At 30.8% G+C, this 24,221-nt stretch overlaps 2 protein-coding genes and 1 non-coding gene across 3 annotated transcripts in view; 1 reads left to right on the top strand and 2 right to left on the bottom strand.

Annotated features, from left to right (window-relative positions):
* Nucleotides 1–24,221, bottom strand: part of LOC144841978 (signal peptidase complex subunit 3-like) — an 82,636-nt gene that overhangs the window by 17,351 nt on the left and 41,064 nt on the right. The window lies entirely within an intron of this gene.
* On the bottom strand, nucleotides 831–18,885 carry LOC144841962 (serine/threonine-protein phosphatase with EF-hands 2-like). Its single transcript, XM_078698277.1, has 14 exons — nucleotides 18,730–18,885; nucleotides 17,415–17,542; nucleotides 13,939–14,017; nucleotides 11,860–12,096; nucleotides 8,937–8,983; nucleotides 8,417–8,583; nucleotides 7,919–7,955; nucleotides 7,449–7,598; nucleotides 6,761–6,865; nucleotides 5,135–5,320; nucleotides 4,042–4,190; nucleotides 3,535–3,641; nucleotides 2,809–3,057; nucleotides 831–1,612 (listed from the first exon to the last, which is right to left on the bottom strand). The coding sequence occupies exons 1-14, from the start codon at nucleotides 18,791–18,793 to the stop codon at nucleotides 1,338–1,340; spliced, it is 1,980 nt and encodes a 659-aa protein (XP_078554403.1). The 5' UTR covers nucleotides 18,794–18,885; the 3' UTR covers nucleotides 831–1,337.
* Trnat-agu (transfer RNA threonine (anticodon AGU)) lies at nucleotides 4,490–4,564 on the top strand. Its single transcript has one exon. It is a non-coding gene; the product is annotated as a tRNA-Thr (tRNA).

Raw genomic sequence — 24,221 nt, 5'->3', positions numbered from 1 at the left:
AGGTTAATAACCAAGTCTGAACAGGCCTTAAGTTATTTCTTAAGTTGTATTCACATTGCAATTTATACTAAGCACCATCCATTATACATCCATTTATACAGTTAAAATACAAAGTTGAATTTGAGTAAGTATATGAGGTAAGCAATCAACCTGATTGGGTGATGTATTCATACTTTTTAGCCCGCTACATATTTCGAGAAAAATCAAACACCCACCAATAATGTTAAAACAAATTGTATATATATTTTTCAATGGTACTGATACCATAGTCAACCAGGTCACCCAGTGATAAAGTACTATACCTTTCTCTATTCGTGACTGTAAAATAAAATCATTCATATGTTTTTCATCATTGCACAATATATAAAGGCTATAAAATAGTTTAAGTCCATTAAACCTATACCAATTCTTATTAATACATCAATCATATTTGTATCACCTCTATAGTACTGTATTTCTTTTAAAAGGTCGAATTTTCCTAGAATACCAGTATTTATAGTGTCTATTGGTTTCAGCTAAACACAAACTGTGTGTTTAAATTAAGTTCACTCTTAAAGATATATTGTCCCCCTAAAAATAAAATTTGTTAACAATTTTTTTTTTTTGAATATGCCATTTTAATGTCACATAAAAATAGTTATTCACTTTGACCAAAAACTGGATTTAAAAAAATTTCCTTAAAAAAATGTAATTTAAAGCAAAAAAATACCTAAATTGTTTGTCAGACAATTTTGGTTAAAATTGACCGTTTCTTTTGTCTTTTTATAATGGAAATAATTTTTTTTTTCTACAGAAGTTAATAACTTGATTAAAACTGCAAAATGGCCTATTCAAAATCTGATTTTATTAATCTTTATTTTTCATTTTTTTGGGGGATAATACATCTTTAAATGGTTTAAAAATTATGAGGCTGGAACTGAGTACTAATAAATTTCCACCAACAAATGCAGTACTGTACCTTAAGCGCCATGAGCGCCACATGGGTGGAGGATACCGGCGCTATATAAATTTTCATTTATTATTTATTATAGGCCTACATTTTGCCGTGAAAAATAAAAACCCCTTTAATGACCTTAAATACAAGTATTCCATTCTACTTTTGGACAAATGTACTTTTATGTAGCAGTTTGCATTTTAGGAGCATACATACATTGGCAAATATTAAAAACAAAATAATATCATATTGAACAATATAAAAAGTTGATCTGCATTGTCAAGTAGCAATTTATATCAATAGTTTATCCTATGTTAAACAGTGGCGATTGTAAAATCAACCAAGCATGAAGTAATGCCATCACTTAGCAACCACTCACAACCACTTGTAGTAGAACTCATTTTCATACTGAATTCTGATTTTCATCTCCATTTGCAATTTGATTCAAATCTGCATGAGATTTCAATTTGTCTAAATTCTCCTGATTTTTTTGCAAATTTTTCTCCTGTATATCAACCAATCGGAATGCTTCGAGGAACTCGTTAAAATCGATCTGGCCGTCTTTGTTGATGTCTAAACTCTTTGCCATGTCCGACACCACTTCGTCGGACATCTGCGTTTGTAAATGTTGACTTAACAGCTTGCATCCTTCTGAAAATTCATCCATGGTAATACACCCTAAAAAAAAATCAAAAACACCTTAATTAATTTTCAGTTATCCAAAGTCATACACCATATAAAAAAATCAAAAGTACTACCATAATTAGAGTTTTATAGGGCGACGTGCTGTAGTGGTAAGTACTAATGTCATTAACCAATCAGATGATAATAACACTGAGAAACTAGGCCAATGTTTTCTTGTCATACACTTAAAAACACATTTTAATAACATGATAGTAAATATGTATATGTATATAATCTCATCTATGCTTATTAGCAAAATGCATACTATGGGCAAAGTACATTACTTGCGTTGTATGTATGTTTGTTTGCAAGACAACATTCACAATTTTCAAGATATCGTCCTGAATTTGTTGTCAAAAAAGTGTTATATATGTATAGACCATGCCATTGACTTTCATAAAATAAGATGTATTGGTGACATAACAAATGCTTATTCTGCAAATCTTGAGTTATCTTAATCTCTGTCTACACTATTAAACTTTATGCGACAAAAAAATGTGATGTGTCCATATTTGGACACGATGATATCATATCACTACCATATTTGGGCACATCAAACTTTTCTTGTAAAACTTGTTTGATAGTGTAGACAGAGCTTAATATTCAATATGGGCCGAAACATTACGTAAATAGCACGTCACCCTGTCGCTAGCATAGTGTAGTATTGTAAGTATTTTGCTCAATTTCTTTCTTTTGTTTTTATATTGTGAATGGCTTTGATGAAATACACTTTGTGTGAATCAAGTCTACACTCAGATAAAGCATTATTATATCATTATATGTAAGATCATTGTTTTGAGTTAAGCGAGGTTTAATGCAAATCTTTTTATTGTAAATTACTTTTGGATTATAGTACATATATAGAGCCTTGAAAGATTACTTGCATATTTAAATAAGATTATTAATCATCTTTAAAAAAAATTAATATATTTAAATATATTCATTGCCTACTAAAGTTGGATTTGTGTTTAGTGAAATACGTAATGCCATAAACAAAATTAAATAAACAATAATTAAATCAACATATTGTTCTAAGTGAAGAAACAATGATGTTTACAGCTTGTCATTACTTGATCATTTTGCATGAGAAAATTAAAGAAAAAACAGACAAAAATTGGGGATAGGAAAGGATTTACACCCCATTGTGGGCTTATAACCGAATCTATATTGTAATGTCATAATACACAAACCTGAGTGGTCTTTATCTAAAGCCCTGAAGATTGTCTCCAATGCCGTTTTGTTACGGTAAATCACTTCGGTAAAACTTGGCCCGTTTAAACGAGAACCATTGAAGTTGATCTCTTGTTGAAGGCAAGTCACGTACTCAACACATCCGTCATCGTTCATCTTGATGAGTTGGCTTCGTATCGTGAGCCACGGTAGGTCCAACTGTAGTGCCTCTGACATTGCTTTTGCCCACTGTGTTTGTGTGATAAAACCTAAAAAACATCACATTTAAAAGTCATAACAAATCCAGTTATACTTTAGCTGTAAAACTTTATAAAAAAGACTCCATAAAATGAAATTTAAAGATATATTGTCCCCCTAAATCAATTTTTTTTTACTGTTTTTGTTGAATATGCCATTTTAATGTCACATAATAGTTTTTCACTTCGACCAAAAATTGGATTAAAAAAAAATATTTGCCTAAAAAAACTGTAATTTAAAGCTAAAAATAGCCAAATTGACTGGATGTCAATGGGTTTTTGGTAGAACTGTTTATTTTGTCTTTTTTACAAGTAAAAACATTATTATTTTAGTTTTTTTTCTATGGAAGTGATTAACTTTATAATAACTACAAAATAACCTATTCTAAGTCTGATTTAATTTATCTTAATTTTTCATGTTTTTGGGAGACAATACATCTTTCATCATTCAAATACAAACAAATAATTGTCTCTCTTCACTTTACTTACCAGTGTCATTTGGGTCAGATTGTTTGAATGCCTCAAGTAGAACAGTTTTATTCGCTATAATTTTTTCACGAACATTGCGCAAGGCTGATTCTTCAATAATACTTAAGCTGTAATAGTAATTCATAAAGAACAGTTATAATTCTGTTTTGTATTGTAAAATATCTGCTCTACACACAGTGCCTTGACTAGACCACCCTCTAGAGTTCTCAGAGGGCGATCTTATGTCATGGTAACCAATGGCATAACGGTTATGAGGGCTCGCTGGCTAAACCCAGGGGCCCAGAACTCAAGCAGCCCCAGAGCATGAGCAGTCTAATGCAATTACACAGCGTTGGAGGGCGCTTAGGAGTGTTAAACCTAGGGGCCCAGAGCTGAAGGGTCACAGAGCATGCGCAGTCCAATGCAACTACCAAACGTTGGAGGGCCCTTAAGAGTGCTAAACCAGGGGCCTTTGCCCTTACATTATGCTACTGATGGTCACACTATTTTGATTGTCTCCGTACTTACTTTTGTCTGGCTGTGAGTGGTCTTGTACTTGTTGAGGCAACATACATGTACTGTACAGGATGTGGCTTCAAGTCGCGACCAAACTTTATGTAGGCTCCTCTATTACTACCGACCTCATAATAATTAGAGGCAGAAAACACTGTTAAAACCTAGTCGTTTGAGAAAAAGAAACAAAACACAAAGAGATGATTGGAAGTTTAACCTACTGTTCTTCTTTTGTATTTACTAAAATTTAGCCTTTAAATTCCTGGGATATTTTATTATTTTTATTAAATTTTCATGTAAACAATAAACAGATTGTAATTGTAGTTTTGCGTCAGGGAGTTGAGTAATTACATGTTTTTGCCCTACTCTGACGTAATTTATACGCAAAACTACAATTACAATCATGTTGGTGCAGTACCCGCTGCTTACTTGGGCTCGAATCTAACCACTAGCCATCAGCGCAAGCTCGGTGGTCTAGAGGTATGAACGCCAGGCTAGTGATCTGGAGGTCGTGGGTTCGAGTCCCACCCGAGAACTACTTGCGAATTTGTTCGCAAGTATTCTCAAATGTACTTAGTATAAAGTACAAATTACGTCAGAGTAGGGCAAAAACATCTAACAATAAACAGGAAATACATGACAACGATGCAGCACCCTGAGGATTGCCATGAGTGCTAAGCACTATCGAATTGGCTCTATGATACACCACACAGAAATAGAACAAAATAAAATATAATAATATATGCAAAATTATGCAAAACAATAGATTAGAGCAGCATAAAACATTTATTTTTAAATGATTCAAGTGCACAAAAATTAAAGCTTAGATAAAAGATTAAAGAGCTGTCGCAATCAAATGTGTTAAAACTAAATAATGATATGGTGGAACATACTGCTATATATCAGGGCCGTAGCCACCAGTACGGTTAGTAAGGTTTTAACCTGACTACTTTTTCACAGAGGCCTTTGACAACCCTGTGGCCCACACAGAGATTGATCCCTTTTCTTGGGACAACCGCATCACTTTATTTCTCGTGGCTACGGCACTGAATATGTGCATTTTGCAGAGGTCGTGTCCCTGCTAATATTACTTTTTTAAAGCCTTTACCTTCCCATCATGTGAGTATTCATATCCATTCTGCTTGCATTCATGAGATCGAATCAACAATTTCAAATTGTGTTTTTCTAAGATAGCTTTTGTTACATCTGGTCCAAAATAGCACCCTCCACCTCTGAACTTATTTGGCGTGCAGCCTGGTTGCGGCTTAGGATCACTCCATAACACATCCAGAACCTAGACAAGTAAAACAATGTGCCCAAATATGGACATGATGATGTCATATCACTACTATATTTGGCCATACAACTACCATATTTGGGTACATCACACTTTTTTTGTCAAACTAGTTTGATAGTGTAGACAAGGCTTTAGTCACAGAGTATTTGTCTCATTACTACAGTAGTTTCAATTAAATATTACATTTCTTTACTTTACTTTTTTGTGTGTACAATAATGGAATAAAAAAGGGGGGAAAGCATAGAAAAATGAAGAACGAAAGATTCCAGAAAGATGTTGAGTCAGGGTTACCTGAGACAAGGGGTACAGAATGGACATGGAAAACTGATACAAAGAACAATGTACACAAGTATTTTAAAAATCAAGCAAGAAAATTAGGACTATGGATTCCAAAAAGACGTTGCCACTGTGTTGAGCCATCATCCCATGGCTTCATCTTGGGATATATGCCTAATGTTTAATAAATAAATAAATAAAAGGAAATAGGTGGGAGATGCAGAGTAAAGTCATTATTAATAGCAATATATTTATAGCAAGAGTTTATTGGAAAACAAGTTTTATTAAAATCTACATCTAAAGCTCTGTCCACTATCAAACTAGTTTTAAAAAAAAAATGTGATGTGTCCAAATATGGTAGTGATATGATGTCCATATATGGGCACATCACATTTTTTGTCACATAAAGTTTGATAGTGTAGACAGAGCTAACAACATGTAGCCTAAAGATTATTCACAGTCTGTGACTACGTCTACTATAGATTACTTATACTTATAATGTAATCTAAAACCTTAATTTCCCTCCGTATTGCACACTTATGAATGGAAGTAGCTTTAATACTAAATGATGATTTCATTGCGCCCACGGCATGATTTTCATAACAAGCATTAAACGTTAATTTCACATTGAGAAACAACAATACCTAAAGAATATTACATTGTAGAATATGATAAACCTAATGTGTCTATTGTTATAATATATGAGTGTATCCTTGCCTTTGATTGGTTAATTTCCTATCATGTGCAGTTCAGTATTAGTTCTACTAAATGGTAAAAGTGTTGAATAAATGATTACTTTAAAACAGTAGGTGTGGTATATAACTGAATGTATTCATTAAATGGGAGAATATTTTGATTCTCTCAACCCATGAAATACCCTCTCCATTCAACTCATAAATATTAATTATTGGTATATAGCCGAGTTATATAATGTACCCAAATTTGTCTTAAGGTCTGTCTACACAATCAAGCTAATTTGACAACAAAAATATGATACACCCAAATATGGTAGTGATGGGTAGTGATATGCTCAAATATGGTAGTGATATGACAACATCATGTCTATATATGGCCACATCACATTTTGTTGTCACATAAAGTTTGATAGTGTAGACAGAGCTTTAGGCCTTGGTGTACAAAAAATGTTCTTTTTATACTAACCTGTCTCCATTCCTTCAAATCAATTCTTTCTCCTATATCTTCCTCCTTAATTCCCTCTAGTGGCATGGAACCATCCTTCAACGGTGGTTTCAGAACAGAAAGATACTGAAAACAAAAATGTATAACCAAATGATAACATTAAGTGAAAAAGCCTGCTGAGTCTTCGCATCAAGGAGTAGGGAGACTCGCATGGTATGTGTCTAGTTTAATCCAATCATATGTACTCTGTGGTCAAAAAAGTATGATGTGCCCAAATATGGTAGTGATATGATTAAATTATGGCAGTGATATGATATCATCATGTCCATATATGGGTACATCACATTTTTTTTGTCACATAAAGTTTGATAGTGTAGACTTTACTTAAGTATAGTAGTGAGCTTTATAAACAACAAGATTATATGTGGGCTATGTTGTTAAGTTTCCGCTTACTGTTACTGCTCGTTAGTGCAAATTGGCCTTTAGCATTCATTATTTGTATGCAATCACATCATTGAACTTAATCATATAATAACTATAAACCTCTGTCTACACTATCAAACTTTGTGACAAAAAGTGTGATGTGCCCATATATGGTAGTGATATGACATCATCATGTCCATATATGGGCACATCATATAAATTTCATAGTGTAGACAGAGCTTTAGGTCATGCTTTTATATTGTTTTATTTATCTTTTATCTAATACCTTCTGTCGTTCAATTGTACTAAGATATTCCAAGTCTGTCATGTCAGACACGCCTCCATGGCATACTAAAATCTTCTTGTCGATCAACGTAACTATTGGCAACCAACCAAACACATGAGCTAACTCTTTGAGAATAACCTGAGTATAACTCTGAAAATCAATATTTTTGTTATTGATTTTTTGAAACATTACAAAGTTTATTTTAACATTTTTTAAATAAATAATAATAGTATGTGAACATCAATCAAAAATCATAGAGGAGAAAAAATATTTTAAAAATCAATTAAAAAACTGTGGCAGGCATGCTTGAGACAGTACTGTATATGTTTTAACACTATGGCCAACCGCGATTCAGGGATACCCCCATTAAGGTTAAGTCCCAAAGAAATAGGGTTTTTAATGTATATATTATGACTAATAAATTATTTCCTGAATCATATACATTTGAATTAACTGTTTGTTCTACCAACCTTGTATTTAACTTGTAACTCACGAATCAAACCATATCTAAAATTAAATATAGACATAAAACAAATAGATAATGAATTTCAATAACTAACTTATTATCAGTGAAAGTGCGAAAAATGACACATTGGACTATAAACTGTAAAGGCAAGGTGTCAGTCTGATATGATTATTGAATTTTGGAAGCTACATTTTTTAAGGATTTTATGCTTTGTGAAAGAATCCAGTCCAGTATGATTTAACTACAGTAATAATTAAGTGGAACTGTAGCTTGGTGGTTAACATGCTTGCCTTCCAATCTCAAGGTCCAGAGTTCAATCCTGACCTAGTGCCAGGGTTGTAACTCAACACTCTTTCAACTCCACTCCCTAAGCCTCAAATGAGACTTAGTTTATAAGCATGATAAATCTTAAAATAGATAATCCATCCTCTAATTGGCGAGTTACTCACTGTTGGATACGTATGAAATTTGTTTTAAATATATAAACAAAATGTTGTCTTACCTGAGATTCATAATATGGTCTTCATGATTTCCCCTGTTGATGTAAACCTCATTAGGATAAACAATTTGAAAGCCAAACAATAACATGGCAATTTCGATGGAGTTTTCCCCTCGATCTACAAAATCACCATTAAATATGTAAGGATTGTCAGCAGATGGGATGCCATTCTAAATAAAAACATAATATATAAGCAGAAACTTTGAAAATGAATGCTTGTCAAGAATAAATAAAATTACTATACTAAATATTTAATAGGCCTACATAAATACTACATCTATATGCAGTGGCGCGTAGATATCTTGGGGGATGCTCCCCACTACCCTAAATTTTATAGAGAAACAAACACATGAAATGTGTATATAAAGCTGCAACTTTAAAGTGTCCTTCCCCCACTTCACTAACATTCAAAACGGATTGACACCATTGCATCTAAAAGACATTTCAGTACATAAAAATGAGTCGTTTGAGACCGAAACAAAAATAAGTATAAAACCCAAAGAAATTAGTTCAATTACCTTACCTTATAAAAAATCAAAAATAAATCTTCAATTTTCCCATGAAGGTCACCTAAAAAAAATGTTAATTAAAAATTATTTTTGAATAGAAATAAACCATTTCTTCACATCAATCCCATCATTCCTAATATTTTATCTTTGCATCAAGTTCATTTTTATGAAATCATTTTATCATAAGTATTCTTACAGTATTTGGTTTTTTTTATTCAAACAAATTAAAATACATTTATATAGTATTTCATTTTAGTATACCATAATTATTTTATATGAATTATATCATTTTACTATCTATCGTAAGATGTTGTAAATAACAAGACAATAGAATGAACCATTTTTTCTAGTCTTTTTTTGGTCTTTTGTGGGTTTGTCTAATTTGACTCTTCCTGGTTTGCCGCACTTTTATTTATTCAACCAAAATATATTCATGCACAATGCAGCACTAACTCTGTAATTGCATTGAAACTTTCTACAATTTACATGAAATATTTCAATTCTGTTACATTCATTCATTACTACTTCTGTTTACAATTCAAGCTTTTTTGTATGTTATGCACACAACATAATATATATTTTCTAGTCTTTTATCAACGTCTATATATTATGTGTAGTATGTTGTAAAGCCATTGATGTGCATTTATAGTCAATATAGTCAATACAATTCATATTACATGGAACATGGATTATATAACTTAGATTGTTTACTTAGCAACCATTGTCGGTGGTTGTTGATACCGTAAATAAATGGTATCTAGAGTAATATAAGACACTTTTAATTTCTACTTTATTGATCAGTTTAAAGGTAATACTACTGTATTTTAATTGGTCGAGAAATGGTAATTCTACTGTACTTAAGAAGTTTAATTGGTTGAGGAAATATTCCTTTAAAAAAACACCTGTACAGTAAATGCAATTTTGTTCAAAATTGTGTTCATTTATTAAGATATGCTTAGGGAAAATGTCAAAACAGTTTTATTGCAGTACCTGAAGTAATACATTTTGCTTACTATTTAACCTGTTTATAAAAATATTTAGCTTTTTATGGGTAATCATATACACTGTTTATTACAGTGACGGCTTAATAAACCACTACATTGACACAAAAACTAAATCATTTGTTAATGTTATGCATTCAAAAATTTAGTTTAGTTTAGTAACTATAATTTTGACATGTTCTGTTCCCTTAAGTACTAATTATATTTATTATTAATATTTTTAACCATCTCATTATGATCAATTTTAATCAGATGTGATTATTCTAAATTGCTTTTGATTGTGTTTTCAGAAAATGACCTTATATGGAAATTTCTTCAATAGCCACTATGATACGGATGACAAAAGACATGTCCAGAATCCAACTAATTATGTCATAAAATAATAATAATAATATTAACTTCTTTATAATAATAGCTCAATTTGTCATACTAGAATGGCCTATTGTTATGATAGAATTATCTAGAAGCGCAATCAACAGCATGGCAACCAACATAACAACCAAATAACATTCAGTATATGAATCTGAATTCATTTAATGACATATTAGGCACATTTAAATTCATGACGCAAATATGTTCAACCTATCTTATTGGGAATCATGTCAAAATTATCATACTGCAGTAACTATATTTTGTTTTTATATCTTTTTCTTTTGCTGAAACTTCTACATTGAAACAAACAAAATATTAAAGTCATGTTATAATTATTTCATTAAGAAAATGTAATTACTGCAGTAATTGCAGTAAAATGATTTTCAAACAATTTACTAAAAACAATTTACAAATTTGATCATTATCTACAAACGAGCAATTAGGCTCATCAGTGTGAATGTATGGTGAATAGTATAAAAGTACTTTGTTGCAAATATTTAATTAATTTAGAGTCATTTTTCAGAGTTAGGATTGAAGTCAAAACAGAGATGGGGACATCAATAATGTAATTGGCTAAAAAATAGTCCAATTTTCAGTAAGGTTTTTGGTTGAATTTAACTGTTTTTGTCTTTTTAAAGTGACAACATTATTTTTGTTCGTTTTTCCTATGGAAGTGAATACTTCATAAAACATAAAAATTCAAAGTCTGGATTTATAAATCTGTATTTTTTATGACTTTGGGGACAATACATCTTGCTTTTTAACACGCAGGTTAATATTATATTTTCACCAATGTAAAGATATACAGTATATGAAGAGCTAGTGTCGCCCGAAAGCTCTGCTATTTTTCTGGTTGTTTTATTTTATCGTTTTGATTTAGCTTTTTTCTTATTTTATTTTGTATCTCCAATAAAATCCAGCCACTGATACCCACAGCATTGTCATTTTCAGTAATTTGCCTTTGGATTTATATATATATTATTTGACGCAGGTGGTGATATTTACAATACTGTTAACCGTGTAAATATAGAGGATGTTTGTTTAGGAAGGTTGCAATAACAGGTAATTGGATTATTCTTAATTGAAAATGATTTTAGAATTATACTACAGTTAAATAGCTACTATTGATTTTATACCCATTAATCATATAGCTCTTTGCTGTATGGATTGATAATGTGCATTGTTATGGTAAACTACATAAAGACTTGGTTACATTATGCTAGGTTACTCGCTGGCCTATTGTTGAAAGAGAAACGGCGGCTGGCCTAAATTGTTGAAGCTTACAGAAACGGCGGCTGGCCTAAATTGCTGAGGCAATTCAACACAAAATTGTAAACAAATTATTTTTTTTAGGACAATATATCTTTATTGAAATAAATGTACAAAATTAAAAAATAAATCATTTGATTGTTGTCAAGTTTTTACGCTGTAGAAAACTAAACAGCATTGTGATAGCTACTGTATTTGACAGGCTATTTGAGACTAGAAAATCAAAATTGTCATTTTCATGCTGAAATAGATGAGTTATTAGCGATAATATGAATAACAAAAGACATCCACTTACCACACACTGTGATCTGCTTGGCAATTGCCGTTGTGGCTTGACTGATGTTAGGCCTTTCTTTCAACAATTCTTGCATTTGTTTTAAGATTTTTAACACATATTTAGTGTGTAGCACTTGTTTCTTCTTAAAGGCTTCAATTAAGTCGAGCATTGTCTCGTGGGAAAGCGGGAAAGTCGGATGTGGACCGTCGTAAGAGTGGTCTATTACGTACTCACTTAGTTCATCATCTTCATCATCTTGAAGAGAAAAAATTGTTTAATCAAAGCAAACATATTCGTGCGAAAATCGAAAAAACTTATTATATTATATTGTTTGCATAATTTTCACATCATAAAAAGTAGGTTAAAATATTAATATGCATGCTCACTACTCAATGTTTCCATTCGCACAAATAAAATACGTTAATACATGTAAATATATCATTTATTTCTTAATGATGTATTGTCCCCAAGAACATGGAAAATGAAGGTTAATAAAATCAAAACTTTGAAAAGACCACTATATAGTAATTACTTCCGTATAAAAAAAACAAAAACAAAATTATGTTTTCACTTATAAAATAACAAAATAAATGGTTAAATTCAACCTAAAACCCATTGGCTAGCAGCCAATTTGACTCTTTTTTTGCTTTAAATTACAGTTTTTTTAGGTAAATACATTTTTTTCCATCACATTTTTTATCAAAATGGCTAAGTAATATGTGTCATTAAAATGGCATATTCAACAACAAAATTTTTAAGGATTATTTTTTCAGGGGACAATACATCTTTAATATTCTCACTTTCAAAGAACTTATATTAAATAATGAATCATATTTTTTACAAGCGAAAAAAGATTCTGGTATATTCATTCTAGAAATCAATTAAAAGTCGTATAAATATTAATTAAATGTCCATTTTCAAATTATTTGAATAACTCTTGAATAACCCTTCAAATATCAAAGTTATGGTGGTAACCATGGCAATCACATTTGCGAACTAATACGAATGAAGGTTACAAAAATATTACAGCTAAGTACCCTAATACATTTAGAATGTGTCCGTGTAATCTTATAGTGCCATTGGAAAGAATAGGGACAATGTTAAAATACTGAGACACAATTTTCCACAAAACTAGAACATCTTGATGTGAATATGTTTTTCCTGTGAACTATCTTATCCTATCACCATTGAGGACAATGAATGAATTCACTTAGCAATTAGCAATATTTGACAATATTTGCCTAAATTGATAAAAAACAAAGTAATAAAAAAATAATTAATGGCTATTTTTTTAGCAGTTTAATCCGTAAACAAATCTGAAGAATAATTATGTTCAATTCATTTTCTTATTACGGTAGGTCAGGTATAATATTGTGTACACCAACACATAATAACTCTTTTATTCTGAATTCTAGTTTTATATAGTAATTATTTAAAGATGTATTGTCCCCCAAAAACATAAAAAATGAAGATTAATTAAATCAGACTTTGAATAGGTTATTTTGTAGTTTTAATAAAGTGAATCACTTCCGTAGAAAAATAATAATGTTTTCACTTGTAAAATGACAAAATAAATGGTTAAATTCAACCAAAAATCCATTGGCTGGCAGCCAATTTGACCATTTTTTGCTTTAAATTCCATTTTTTCCAATCCAATTTTTGGCCATTAAAATGGCATATTCAACAACAAAAATTTAAAAAAATTATTTTTCAGGGCGACAATACATCTTTAATAGAAGCAGATTATATATGTCGGTAAATTGTTTTAAATTTCTTTTTTCACTTCTGTTTAATCATATTTTATTGGATTTGTTCACTTTATTTGCCTTTGTTAATTTTTTACAGTTATTCATTGTCAAAGAAAATCAATTTTCTGCTTTTAATCTTTTTTATTTATATCTTTGTTTGTTTTTAGCCTGTTTTAAGTATGTCATTTATGTTTTTCTGTATCGCAATTCAGTTTTTTTCGATACATTTTTACATAACAGTAATTGAAGCAATGATTTAAAAATGTAGAAACAAGAAAAATAACAAACCGATCAAATAAAATATATCTATATACTTTTTTTTTCAAAATTAAAAACATAAAATAATTACCTTTATTACTTTCAGCATAAACTTTACTCTTATTGTTGCCTCCTAAGGTTAGAAGCATGTCGTTAAAAAAGTTGTAAAGCTGTAAAAAAAAATCATTAATTATTTATTAACTAAAGCTCTACCTACACTATCAAACTAGTTTGACAAAAAAAGTGTGATGTGCCAAATATGGTAGTGATATGCCCAAATATTGTAGTGATGACATATCATGTCCATATATGGGCATATCACATTTTTTGGTCAAACTAGTTTGATAGTGTAGACAGAGCTTTAGGATTTCTATAAATATTTAATTAATTGTATTTTTATAAACAAATGTAATATCACACCATTGTCTAACACCTCAAAATACATAAAATCATCATGAAACAAGTTTAAGCTAAATTCTATGTGTGGCACAAGAATAAACAAATTGTAATTTTAGGATTTTGTAGTCTTTTCTTTTTAAACTAAACTTTTTATGTTTTACTGCATTTTTTTTTTTATATTTGTTAATGTACATCTTTTTGAATCAAAATTGCTGTACACATTTCTTTGTATTTATGAAGACGAAAACCGTTTTGACTGTATCAAACGTTTTTAACTAATTATATATAGTTTTTTTTTAAGCCATTCTTTAACATTAATAAATTCATTATTTATTTTCCTTTAATGTAAAAGATCTTTTTATACTCCATTTTCCTATAAAAATATTTATAATTTAAAAATTTATAATTAAATTTAATGAAATAGCCATTACATTTTGTAGAGTATAATCCCTTATACTAAGGCTAGTAATTGTAAGATTAACCATCTTATCAATAATAATTATTAACAACAACATCATTGTTCAGTTATTTGCAAATTAATTTGACCTTTTAACACTTCATACAACCTTGGAATGAAGTCCACAAAGAATTCTCTCTAAACCAGGATAGTGCTTATTTTTAATCTTAAGAAATTATAACAAATTACAGTGTTGGAACACGTGCAAGAACCTGTAATCCATTGAAATTAACGAGTGTCGTTGCCTGAACATATTAAATTTATTCTCGTTTGTAGGATGCTTCCACTTTTAGATAATTTAAATACAGTAGAACTCCACCTTTGGTAACAACCCTTTTAAGGGGACACTTTCCTGTAAAATGAACAAAGGGCAACATTTGTTTTAACAGGTACGTAATAAGCTCTATCAAGGGCACCTGTATTAAGGGGACACTTTGTTTGGTACCAAAGGCATCCCCTTAATAGAGGTTCCAGAACTCCTTAAGGAGACACCTTCAGGATCCAACAAAGTATCCTCTTAATATGGGTGTCCCTTGAAAAGAGGTTGGCAGTAGTGACATATTCCTCTTGTACATTTCACCAGGATTAATAGGGGTGTCCCTTGAAAAGAGGTTGGCAGTAGTGACATATTCCTCTTGTACATTTCACCAGGATTAATACGGGTGTCTCTTGAAAATAGGTTAGCTGTAATGTTGACATACTCCTCTCTTTATTTCCATGAGAGACTGTCCCCTGGGAGACTGTCCCCTGGGGGACCTACCCCTGGGAGACTGTCCCTTGAAAATGGGTTGGCTGTAGTGTTGACCTATTCCTCTCGTTTATCCCTGGGAGACTTGAATAGGGTGTCCCAAAGGAGGAGCTCTACTTTACTTTGAAGGTATATCAGAATCATGCACGTTCTCCGCGTATTCTGCGTGCGAGTTGGATATCCTTCGTTAAATAAACGAATACAATGAAAAAATAATTTACATAAAATTAGGCTTACAAAAAAATAATTTAATTTATATTTAATTTTAATGGCCAGCTAATTAGCATACAAAGTATGTTATATGTAATAAAATAATATAAAAAATATTTTGATAACTATGGCAACTTTAATCATTAAATTTATCATCCTTGATATCTTGTATAGCGCTTGATTGTTGGCATGGAAACGAAGTTGTAAAACACAAAGGACGGATGTCTCAAAGATACAAATGTCCATAGCTGTCAGCTTTTGCTGTTTCTTTTAGGTACAATGCCAGAGGGTTAGGAGATGTAAACACATATTTTCTTATTAAAAACACCATTATAAGCATCAGTTCGGATTAGAATTACTTTCAATGCCAACATATATAGCTATATGTCATATAAGAGTGTTTATAAAGGGACCTTTGCTTTTCAATTTTATAGGGATATGGCAATATACAAGATGAAATAAAACCGTGATTGGTTTTGATGGAGAAATCAGGCGAGGGGTATAATGATAAATTTATTTTATTTTTTATTTCAACAATATTTTATGAGGGTGGTCCATCCAGCATCAGCTGATCATTAGGAACCCTCTAACAATACAAACAGTAAATACAAAATAAACTATAAAAACACAAAATTAACAAAGATATAAAAAATAAATATATATATATATATATAAATATACAGTATGCCAACAATGAAAGAAGGATAAAAAGAAATAAAATCAGAGAGAGAGAAACAGGTGTTTTTTCAAAAGAGATTTAAAGGAGGAGAAATTGTAAGAGTTACGAATGCTTAAAGGTAGAGAATTAAAGAAAGAAGGAGCATTGAAACTAAAAGAAAGTTTAAAGATTTCAAGGTAAGGACGAGGGATAAGAAGATCTCCTTTAGTAATTTGCCTAGTGTTCATACGGCCGTTGGAAGTTACTTTAGTTAAAAGCTGACAGATAGTAAGTGGAGCAGAGTGATGTAGAGCTTTGAAAGATAGACATTGGAGGTACACAGCCTCATATGGGGGAGGGAGAAAGGTTAAATCTCCTCCAATATCAACAAATAATTATGACTACTACTGTTGCTTTAGTTGTTCTTATAAACTGGGCTACTATACCTTCAATATTTTATTGATCTATTTTTTTATTTCAATCTGGTCGCCATGACTTAAATTTGTCTGCAAACTTATGTTGGCCTCCTTCAGCAAACTTTTTTTTTTGTTTACTAGTGTAATTTTGTTCTTTCTTTGTAAATGTTATGTGTGTGTGTGCAGAGAAACAATAAATGAACTGCAGATGATTGTACAACAGCTTAAATATAGTAAATTCACTAATATGTTTGAGCTTTTTTGTTGAATTTTAGTGCAGAAAACAACATATTATTACAAATTTATGTATACTTCAGAGAAATGTGAAAAAACGGGAAGATGATGTTATACCTCATGATCGATAAGCCACAAATATGGGAATCTCCTGGTCAAAACAAGAGTATTGCCATTTGTTTGTTACAGTAAAGCCCTGTCTACACTATCAAACTTTATGTGATGTATAATAATTGGGCATATCACTACCATATTTGGGCATATCACTACCATATTTGAGCACACTTTTTAGTCAAACTAGTTTGATAGTGTAGACAGAGCTTAAGTCATTTGAAGTGTTGTGGATGATTCAAACTTATGAGTATTTTAATGGAAGACACAAAAGAAAAAAGCAAGGCCACAAAACGCAAGGCCACGATGATCTCAGCTGCTTCGTAATACGTACATTATGTTGATCTTGCTCTCCTGAGTATTCTATGCTTTGGAAAATACTCCACGTACATCGACGTCGAGTTTCCATCCTTGCTTGGTAACTGCGAAACCATCTCTGAATCAACAGTGCGGACTTGATGGCTATAACATAAAAAGACATCAATAAGTCTGTTAAAAACTTACCAAATACCATATTAATCTTTCATTTATAGTTTTCATATTTTTTATATGGAAAAATCTTTTTAAAAATTCCATGGAAAGTTGAAAAATATAGTGTATGGATGATGAAAACCAGCCTGTTAGTGACAATGATTCGCTGTTGGTTTGGAAATAAATAAATAAAAAAAGATATATGTGAAAGAATAGCTGTGTCTTTGGAGCTCTGTGACTTCAAATAAGAGGATTCAACATTTTAATATTTTTAGCATTAAAGCTGGGAGTTTCTCTTTTTTTCTCCCAAAAGTGTCCTTGCAAACTGAATATTTATACTCATTTCTACTTCAAAACTTCTACAAAACAAAACATAAAATAGACACTATTTGCTGGGCTGTGCAGGCAATATTTTACCAGTCCATGAAAATACCATGGCTTGTAATAAATGATTTTTGATGACGACTTTTGGAAAACCTCTCTAATTATGTTACTGCATTAGGAATATTTGAATTGTCATATGCATAGGCAAATTCCGACAATATTATGTTCATATTAACAGGTAATAAGGGAGATTATCACCTAATTAACAGTTATAGATTATTTTCTGATGTCATACAAAGAAAAATCAATATATAGTCAACAATGTAATGATAACGCTGTAGTTAATTTATTTTCTTGACAACATCTTCAAATATTTGTGTATTACAAATGATTGTAATTTTTAAAATCTAATTATAGTATACAAATACTCCATGGATTAATTTATTTTAAGCAGATCTGAATACAATATACATTGTTAAGGAAACAAAAAAATATACCAAAAAAAAATAAAAATTCCAAATATTAACAACATTATCCAATTTTGTAAACATGAAAAATGAAGATTAATCAAATCATTTTGTAATGACTTCGTTAGAAAAAAAACCCCTGAAAAATATATATAAAGTTTTCATAATATTTTTACAATGACAAAATAAACAGTTAAATTCAACCAAAAACAAATTTGAATATTTTTTTCTTTAAATTACAATTTTTTTCCGGAAAATATTTTTTTTTTCGATCCAATTTTTGGTCAATCAAAGTGAATAACTATTATGTGACATTAAAATGGCATATTAAAAAAAAAATTGTAAGAAATTAATTTTCAGTGGGAGTATATTTGTAGCAGTACTCACTTTTTTCTGAATGGCTCATCGCTTGAAGGTCGGTATCCTGGGAGTTGCTAACGCCGCATCCCATGATGCTCAGCTTTACAGGTACTATATAAAATCTTCTTCAGGTCAGGAACCAAATGACACATACATTGTTAACAGTTAAGAATGTCATTGTGAAAACCTGAAAAATTAAATAAACATAGGCATATATAATTTTATAATCAATTTATATTTAATTGACCTATTTTCAAAATATTAATTTTATTGATTTTTAATGTGTAATTCTGAATTAATTTTGTTGATATTTGTGTTTTTTTTTTTAAACATATACTGTACTGTATTTAATTGACCTTTTTTATGTTTAATGATTTTCATGATATAATACCTACTTATTCGAGAGGTAAAATTAAAACAAATTAGTAATTGTTTATTTTTTATTTATTTTAAAAACTATAGCGAATTTCATTCTCACACGACACATTTTGTTTCCAGTACTATTAGGGAGCTGTCAATTTGTGATGACCGAGGACCAATGACCAACCTAGGTCAGTCAATAGATGTGTTGTCAGTCGTCTGAACCTAGAAACACACGTCTCAATATCCCTGCATACTCACAACGTACAAAACATAGTTTGGCCATCGCAAATCGAAATCTCCCTATTAGTAGAGTAGTAAAGTTTATATTTGAATAATTAATTGCGTGTGTAATACTACTTATTTAATATCGTACAGTAATAAACTCTACCAAGCACTTTAAGCATCAGGCATTCAAGTTGCAATCTCAGTTGGAGTGCGTTTTTTAATATCATACATATTATTAATTAATTCAACAGCGTCCTTTGTGTTTTCATATTGAATGTACGGCAAAGGGACACCTTCAGGACTAAACTACACAAACCAAAAGTGGTGTTGATAGTCTATAGTGCTAGCTTACTTGGATAAACCGACATTGGCCTATTCTCTCTGAGACAAGAGCTACAACTCGAATTCATAAAAAATGTATGAAACACCTCTGTCAGATAATGGTACATTCCATGAACCCTGACCTCAAATGGGAACATCCCAACACACCACCATCATCATTTCTTTTCGAGACATGGTAGACAAACAAGGGTGTCCCTTTAATATGGGTTGACTGTAAAGTGTTCATATATATATATTTTCTCTCACTTTTTTCCTTGGAAAGTGTCCCCTTAATAGAGGCATTCCTTATATAGGGGTGTCCTAAAGGAGGGATTCTACCACCGTATATGAAATCATGAATTTAAAATAAATATACAATGGAACCCGTTTGGGATGGGACACCATCACTATTATAAATGGTACGCTCGCTTCGCTCGCGTACCATCTAGGTCGTGCCCACAGATGGTTCTCGAATACACAGTAATTTCAGCGTAACAAAACTGGCGATTTCAAATGTACGTACCGCAGGACTATAATACATTGTCGTTTACAGAAACGAATAAATAGACACGATGATTTATGTAGTCAACTAAAATTAGCACCCTGGGAATTACTCCCGAAGGAGAAACTTATCACAAAATGAGTCCAAATTTTTGATTTGGACTCATTTAATGAAACCCAATTTGTGTTTTGTAGGGCCTATGTAACATTAGGGTTGAGGGATGGGAAAGCGGATAGGTACAAAGAGGAACAATTTAAAAAAAAATTCTTTATCTACTCAGTAACGAAATATTTTTTTCATGTTTTATAGGCCTATAAATAACATACCTCTAAATACAGTAAAACATTTGCGATTTAATACTTTGTTAAAACTGTCACTGTCATAATCGATTGAAATATTAAAGTACATGTCACGATACACCACTACGACGTTTATATTTTTGGTAATTATTAATTAATACAAACGTTGAGAAAGAACTGTCAGTATAAAGTTTATTTGTATATAATAATGTGTTTATATATCTAACAGTAGAGCCTATCCACAATCTCAGTAATAAAGTTTATTTGTATATATTTTTGTATATTACATCTAACAGTACGAACATTCACAGTAAGAAATGTTCGATTCAAATGAGGACCAACAATAGTTAATAGGTATTTACAGTATTGTCAAAGTATTGCAAGTTTATTCTCAAAGGGCCCATATATTTACCTACCGTATGTGTTAAACCAAGGGCTCATAAATTTACCTACTTGTGTTGAACCAAACTCTGGCAGACTGAGAGATTGGGATGTTCCATTCATCGCAAATCAATACATTTGTATAATCGTATATTAAATCTATCAAAATAGTATTTTTTAAAGAAAATCGGCCTGTCTTCAACATTATGATGCTGTACTCTAGCTGTTTAACCGGTTTTCAGTATTAAAAACAATTATCGTAGAAGGAGATAGGAAAATGCGAAGCCTCCTCGCATTTTCCTATCTCCTCAGTGTAGACAGTGTATACCACGATCGGAAAACACCCATATTTGGGGCAAATCGTTGAACCTAAATTCGTTTTAATCGTCAATAACTAATTATCTAACTTAATTTAATTAGTAAACAGGGTTACATCAGGTGGTTAAAATCAGTACCGAAAGTACGAACCAACTTTATATACCATCGAGTAAAAATTCTAGAAATAACGCGCGATTTACCGAATTTTGCCCTTACGTAAATTTATATATAGATGGTGACACTTATACTGTGATGATGTTGAAAAAACAACAGCCTATTTTAGGGACACTCCTATTAATGGAACACTTTATTTGGGTCCTGAATGTGTCCTCTTAATAGGGGTTCTACTACATGAAGTTGTATACAGTGTATTTTAGTACATAATAATTTAGTGTGAAGGTACAGATGTGTCCCCCGATAGGGGTTCTACTGTATAATAAATATTAGAATAATTTAGTTAAAAATGTACATTAAAAAAATAATTTTCAGATATAAAACATAAATAAAATATAAATAATTAACCATAAATCAAGCTCATAATTCTTTCTCTGATACAGGAATAAGAAATTATGTTTAAATTACTTGTTACCATATTAAAATTATGAATTGTCAATATATTGATGAATTCATTCCAAAAATCAATAATATTCTATGTGTAAAAACAGAATATAAGATTAATGTAAGCACAATGCAAGGAGAATAGCATTTAAATTTAAATTGATCATATATTAACCCTATATCACTTTGTATCAGGTTACCGAGATTGCCTCCAGTGGTAAACAACACAATCGATTTTATTAATAATACATATTTCAAAATAACAACAGTCAACAATTTCAGACAAACTGAACGTAGACGTCATACAATAATGCTCTTTTAGTTCTGAAAATCTAATGAATTTCATTAACGTTTTATGATAAGATATTTATCGTCGTATTGGCAACTGGATATTTCTTAAATGACAGTGTATAGGGATATTTGGCTTATCTATGATTGATATGCAGCTAAACCAATAGTCTAAAGTGTTGATAATCTGTAACTAACTGTACTATGAAGAGCTCACTAAAGGCCAATTTACACAGACGAGTGTTAAGGTAAGCGGAAAACTGCATAGCTTGTGCCACATACAGTAGAATTTATCCTGAGCGGAAACTGGTCGTCCATTTTGTGTAAAGGGAAGAGGAAACATAGATATTTTTCTTACTGTTACCGATCATCTGTGTAAATTGGCTTTAATACTCCAATTGACTGAAACAAATCACTTTGATTTTCGTACTTATTAAAATAAATATATAAGCTTATAACTTTTTATTTCAGGGAAAAAAGGAAGAAAACTGATTGGTCTTCATTTTTCTGGGCATATATGCTGAAATGCTGATTTGACAAAATTAGTTAAACATAATGTAAAAGATGTATTGTCCCCCAAAAACATGAAAAATAAAGATATATAAAAATCAGACTTTGAATAGTTTATTTTGTAGTTTTCATAAAGTTAATCACTTCTGTAGAAAAAATGAAAAAAATAAAGTTTTCACTTATAAAATTACAAAATAAATGGATAAATTCAACCAAAAATCCATTGACTGATTATTGTTTTGATTTAAATTACACAAACCAACAGCGGAGAGAGAGGCTATATTGTCGGTTTATCCAGGTAAGCAGGCACGAAATAGACTACAGTTTTTCAGGTAAATAAATTTAATTTTTGATCAAAACTACTGTATTATGTGACATTAAAATGGCATATTCAACAAATAATAATTTCAAAAATTATCTTCCTGTTTTTTCAATTCAAACTTGCGATCCAGCTTGTCCAGTATAATTAAACAATATCAATCAAGTATAACACTACGGTATCAAATTTAATCTCAAACAATAGCATAAATTTACAATACATTTCTAAAACCATTTATTATACTGACTACTATGTTTATAGTTACCATGGCAATGATTGATTGTCTAGTTAGGATGCGGGGAATCCACAATAGCAATTGTACGCTGAACCTTATGGAATCTGACGGATATACTTTCAGTGAGAAATAAAAAATCAATAGCCTATTATTTATTTTTTGAAAAAAATATATTGAGCAATTTCATGTTGCAGAGTCAAGTAGAAAGAGTCAGATCTGAGTTTGACAGCTTGTTGAATCTAAAGCTCTGTCCACACTACATTTAATAAGGAACATAAAACACGAGGCCATAACTTCAAAATTCATAAGCAACATACTAGGACAATGCACAGAAAAAAGTTTTTCTCATATTTCATTGTCGAAAAATGGAACAATTTACTGCCTGTTGCAGTAAATTCTAAGTCAATTAATAAGTTTAAAACACAACTAGAAAGAGACTACCACCAGAGAGAGCCCAACAAACAATAAGAAGAGTTGATGGTCACAAAAGCGAAAGCTTAAAAAGACTCTGAAAATGAAAAATGAAATAAAAAGTATGATGTGCCCAAATATGGTAGTGATATGCTTAAATAATGGTAGTGATATGACATCATCATGTCCATAAATGGGCACATCACATTTTTTTTGTCAAACTAGTTTGATAGTGTAGATAGAGCTTTATACATTATTCTGCAGTGGCAGTCTATGTTGCAAGTGCCCTTCATCATCAATATAATTGACCAAAGCAAAGATTAAAATGATAAACTGTGTATATAGTACTATAAATATCTCTGTGTAACTGTGTCAAACATATGGGCTGTGCATTTGACATAAAATGGCTTTCAACATATTGGTCTTAAATTGTTAAGGGTTGCTACTCTTTATATTTCCCATTTAATGATAACAATTTGTTAAAGTACATATTTATTCATTTATTTATTTCAGATGCTTTACCTTTGGAAATGGTTTTCAACAAATGGTTTTCAATTTTCAAATGTAGTTACTCTATATTTTGCCCATTTATTGCAAAAAATAATGTTTAAAGTACATATTTATTTCATTTATTTAAGTGTTGCTACTCTTTTGCCCATTTAAAGAGAAAAAAGTAAATAAATGTATGAATAAAGTACATATTTATTTTATTTATTTATTTCAGATGCTTTACCTTTGGAAATGGTTTTCAACAAATGGTTTTAAATTTTTAAATGTAGTTACTCTATA

This window comes from Antedon bifida, chromosome 5 (genome assembly GCF_963402885.1).
Source record: "Antedon bifida chromosome 5, ecAntBifi1.1, whole genome shotgun sequence".
Classification (NCBI taxonomy): domain Eukaryota; kingdom Metazoa; phylum Echinodermata; class Crinoidea; order Comatulida; family Antedonidae; genus Antedon; species Antedon bifida.
Note: the sequence above shows the minus strand (reverse complement) of the source record. Positions and strands in the feature narration are given on the sequence as shown.